The sequence below is a fragment of the Capsicum annuum genome, chromosome 8 (genome assembly GCF_002878395.1).
Source record: "Capsicum annuum cultivar UCD-10X-F1 chromosome 8, UCD10Xv1.1, whole genome shotgun sequence".
NCBI lineage: Eukaryota > Viridiplantae > Streptophyta > Magnoliopsida > Solanales > Solanaceae > Capsicum > Capsicum annuum.
The window spans coordinates 86,783,072-86,788,103 of NC_061118.1; the positions used below are offsets into that span (position 1 = coordinate 86,783,072).

Sequence of the window (5,032 nt, forward strand, 5' to 3'; positions counted from 1 at the left end):
TGATTAATATAAATATTTTGATATTTCGTTTTATACATAATATTATTTTTTACAAATTATTATTACATAATATTTGAGTATTTATTTTGTAGAGAAAATTTTACAAAGATTATACAATTATAATAAATGTCATTATTGTTATAGGTATAATAGTGTTATATATAAATAAAATATAAGATGAAATATTAATTTTGGAGATAATCATAGTGCTATAGTGAAATGCATAACGAGTGAAGTGAAGTAAGCGGTATACAATCCCACCCCAGCCTTCCTTTAGTTTGAAAACATTAGAATCCTAATTTGATTAGGAGTACTGAGGACTTAGTAGTTCCTGCTCATAATATTACATTCGATTATCTTCTAGAAAACACTAGAAACCCAATTTAACATTGACTTTGGCACGTTTCAAAATTACCATGTGAGGTACAATTCAAATTCCTTCGCACGAGAGACTTCATTATCAAACAGTTTACCAAAATTCGAAGCAATTAAGGTAGGCTGGTAAATTTAAATTAGGTAAAAAATAAAAGAAACCACGTAATTTGCCATGTTAACCACCTTTCACCTAAAATTACGCGCACACTTCTTTATTTGGTTGAGTGGGAGATCGTTACTCCAATTTCAAACGCCACGGTACTGCTAGATTCTAGCAATTTTTTTGTGAGAAAACACAGCGGATGTTTTGCACCGGCTACTCTAAAGGGGATATGAACAATGACAAATGTAGTCAACAACAACACTCAAAATATCTCGTATTTACGATCTTCTCTCACTACACGTTCTTCTACTGCTGCTGCAAGAGTTGCTTCCCAGGGCGGTGGAAGTGGCGGAAATGGTTCGCAAGCTTGTGCCGCGTGCAAATATCAACGCCGAAGATGTGCGCCTGACTGTCCCTTAGCACCTTATTTTCCGGCCAAAAGACACAAAGATTTTCTCAATGCCCACAAACTCTTCGGCGTTAGTAACATATTAAAGGTCCTTAAAAATGTTTCACCGTTTCAGAAAGACAACGCGATGAAAGCATTAATCTTCGAGGCTAATATTCGTGCCGGCGACCCTGTTGGAGGATGTTATCGGACTATCTTGAATCTGCATCGGCAAATTAATCTTTGTCAGGCTGAATTGCAATTTGTTTATCGTCAGATTTTTCGTGTCAAGGCCGCGGCTATCCAAGTACAACCGAATATTAATACAAAGGCATGCTCTCTCAATGAAATTAATAATAGTATTTTGGGTTTTGATTTTTCACCAATCCCCTGTCTTCATGAATTCGACATATCTACTTCCATTGGAGAAGGATCAAATAGTCAAATAGTAGAAGGAGAACGACTTGAGGGATTTAACAATGAAAAATTTGAAGCTAAAACAGTGATGTCAATTTGTAATGACAAACAATCGATTGTTGAACATGGAGATTTCAAGCCATATTTTGGAAATTTTCATGATTATAAAGGCAAAGGAATAGCAACAGAACTAAGGTAAGTTAATTAATTATTTGTTGTTTTTACATATTCAAGAATCTCTAACTTACTAAGAATTAGAATATTAAACTCCAGTCTGTTATTAATCGGGTCTAAGATATTAATTTCTTTCGAATTTCTTATTTATTTTGTTGTTTGGCAGATTACCGTGAATTTCTTATTTATTTTGTTCTTTGGTAGATTACCGTGAATTAGTAGATTGTTGGAATAAACTAAAATAATTAATAATAAATCAAGAAAGGGAGGTTAGCTATATATAAAATTACTTTCAATGCATACATCTTTTAAGAAAATGTATCAACCTTAATAATTGACGTCTATATAAAACTGCACCTTTTATTTTCTCTACAAAGACTTGTTGTATCCATAGGTGGGGTAACAAGCTAAGCCAGTCGGCTTGCAGACTCAAAATAATTGCGCTCTTTTGTAATCTGAGGAAACATATCAACTTTTTGTAAATCTTTTATCGAAAATTGCATTTGTGTGTGAAATGATTGAGTTTGTATTAACAGGGATTTGTCTAAACTTTACTTTTTTCGTGCAGCAATGAGAAGTTGTGAGAAAAGTAAATTGATTCGGGATGATTCTTCTATCTTCACTCAAGGACCAAATGTTCAAGCACTTGTATAAAGTGTATCGTCTTTGTTGTCATATTCTTATGCACGTAGACGGAGATTATTTCTTTTTCCGACAGTTTTTACAAAAGATTTAAGACATATCTATATAATTTTTTAACAGTCTTACCATAATATTTTAGTCACATTCTTAGGGTCACTAAATTTTAGTTTCATCATACATGATAAACAGTATTGATCTGCTATCGCCTAGAGTAATTAGCAAGAATTTTGGATTTAGAAGTTGTAAAAGAGAGAAAGTGCCACACTCTGGGAACTTTTCCTTCCAGAAGTTTATTTTTCTTGTCATTTTAATTCCACTCCCTTTGGTACTTACATACCCTACAAACTGTCCCTCTTTACCATGTTTATTTCAAATAATTTAATCTCTAATGTTTCTATCATGCCCTACATAAAGAACATAGTATAGTTTGGAAGGAAACCATTGACAAATTTGAACTGCCAATATTTAGACGCTGAACACTCCCAAGTCCTAAGATAGCCATCTTTGAATTAAACGTTTTCCAGTTCAAGGAGGAAGACAAGGTCAGCACGATCAGAAGCCAAATAAATAACTATACAATAGGAAACAGGAGATGCCAGTGAAGGATTGCTATTGCGTCCACAAGCCTGCAGTCACGAGGCATATCTGTTGTAAAATTGGAGATCAAGGAGGATTACTCTTTTTTAGGTTTAAGACATTACATTCAGTTAGGTGCTTTCGGCATGAGGGATTTGACTTAGGTTGCATTTGTTTTTTTTAAGATTCAGACGTCTGAATCTGAATGCACATCTGAATGTTTAAGAGGTTGTCTCTAGATCTGGAAGCTGAATGATTAAAACTGTTTGTTTTTCAACATCTGAATGCATAAAAAAATTTATTTGTGTATATAATAAAATAAAAAATACAATTCAAATAAAAAACTAATTATATATCAGAAAAGTATGTAATTTAATACAATAAAATTCTTATTTGATTGAAAAAACATATTTATGTTTGTTAGTGATAGTGACGATGGTTTATAATGGTGGTTGCAGTGACAATGATTGATGTTAGTGATTAGTAGTATTTGTGGTGATAGTTGTGATGGTTGGTATTGTAGTGACTGTTATGATGGTGACGGCTGATAGCGATGGTGGTGATTGTGATGTGACGTTACTTGATGTTAGTAGTTGGAGGTGTTGATTGTGATGGCTTAAAAATGAATCGATGGTGGTTGACAATGTGTTGGATTGTTTGGACATGGTTTTTTATTTGGGCATTAATGGTAAGATGTGTAACTAATTCGTAGAAGGTAGATGTTCTAGGGGTACCAAAACTGGAAACTCATATTTGCCTATATGAGGGGTCCTCGATGACCATGTGCGAGTGTCAAATTTCATATTGGAGGGATATACTAGTCATTCCATGGGATATTTCCTGGTCATGCGGCTACACATATTGGGGCTCTTTCATTAGGGGGAGCTGAACCCATACGACCCATGGGTGTGGTTAAATAACAAGGTTATACAACCCAGGTAAGGTTTTAAATGTATGCTAAACACGGATTCCCTTTCCCGGCACTTATATATATGTATGGTTGTATGCATTATGGATGGTTTTACTTGATTGTTTAAATGGCATTTCATTCTCCTTATCTTGAGATACAAGCTAGCGATCATTCGCTAACATGTTTGCTGGTGGTTGTATTTTCACGCTATGCAGGAACCGACCGTTTGACTCTTCCTACATAGTGATTGACTCAGGGATAACATTTGGATTAAAGTGGTGAGCTTTCATATTTTTGGAAGGCTCCATTTCATGATATGAACATTCTTAGACATTTTGCTTTTATTTTGGACATTGATTTTGGCTTTGGTTAGGGGCATGTCCCAATTAGATATTTGTATTTTTTTGGATAGAGACTTTGTGGTACTTCTGGGGGTTGGTATGAGTGGGATTGGTATTGGTGTTGGCCTTGGAATTAGAATAAGCTGGGAGGCTGGCATCATCGGACATGATTTCTCACTGTTCCACTGTATTATATTTTTGTTTTGATTATGATATTATTCTTTGATATTCTCTTTGGTTTGGTATAATATGGATGGTTGGTTTGGTGCGGGTAGACTCAGTTGGGTTAGTTAATGTTTTGACCCTATCCTATTAGTCTTCATGAGAGAATTTATCCAATCTTATTATATGCTCAAAATTCATCTCATATAAGGCTATGAAAGGTGGTTGGGTTGGGTTAAGAGGGCAGTTCTTGGTCCCGATTGGACTTGTGATGCCCATTACGTCTACGTATTGGTTCGGGTCATGAAAAGTTGGTATCAGAGCTTTAGGTTCATGTTCAACTAAAAAGTCAACAAAGTCGTGTCGAGTAGAGTCTCTTTTAGGGATGTGAAACACACCATACTCATAAGAGAGAGGCTGCAAGACATTTAGAAATGTTCTACTTTCTTAAAATTCTTAGTCCTGAAATCTTCTCTAATCCTTGGTTGTTTGTCTTTAAGATCATGCCTCCTAGATCTGGAATACAAGAAAATTTTTTCATCCCATCTGGAGATAATGCTCAAGTGGTACCTCCTACGTCTGAAGTATATCTTTGATCTCATGGTCCTATTCACGATTATGATAGAGTTTCTCCTATTCCTTTACTAATCCTCAAGTCCCTCAGGGTAATGTGACGAATGTGGAGTTTCATCAGTTTATTCATGTTATTGCACAGATGGTCATTGCTTAGGCTAAGAGTGGTGCAACTAGAGCTTTCTCTACCGAGGCCACAAGGGTTGGCCAATATATGAAGATGGGTCCTCCTGCTTTTATGGGAGTGAAGGTAGAGAAAGACCCACACGGCTTCCTGGATGAACTAGAGAAGATATTTCAGGTTATGTAGGCTTCTGATGTGGAGGGAGTTAGTGTAATACCCCGATCATTTCTTAAGCCTAAATGTATCT

The 5,032-nt window shown here is 35.4% G+C and overlaps 1 protein-coding gene across 1 annotated transcript; it reads left to right on the plus strand.

Annotated features, from left to right (window-relative positions):
• The first annotated feature begins 580 nt into the window (after window positions 1-580).
• LOC107879650 (LOB domain-containing protein 22-like) lies at window positions 581-2,929 on the plus strand. The gene is made up of 2 exons (XM_016726641.2): window positions 581-1,478; window positions 2,026-2,929. Exons 1-2 carry the CDS (start codon window positions 715-717, stop codon window positions 2,039-2,041), a joined length of 780 nt encoding a protein of 259 aa, XP_016582127.1. The 5' UTR covers window positions 581-714; the 3' UTR covers window positions 2,042-2,929.
• Window positions 2,930-5,032: the final 2,103 nt, after the last annotated feature.

Excerpts from the sequence above, each read along its gene's own strand:
- LOC107879650 (XM_016726641.2), top strand. The coding sequence starts at position 715 with ATGACAAATGTAGTCAACAACAACACTCAAAATATCTCGTATTTACGA.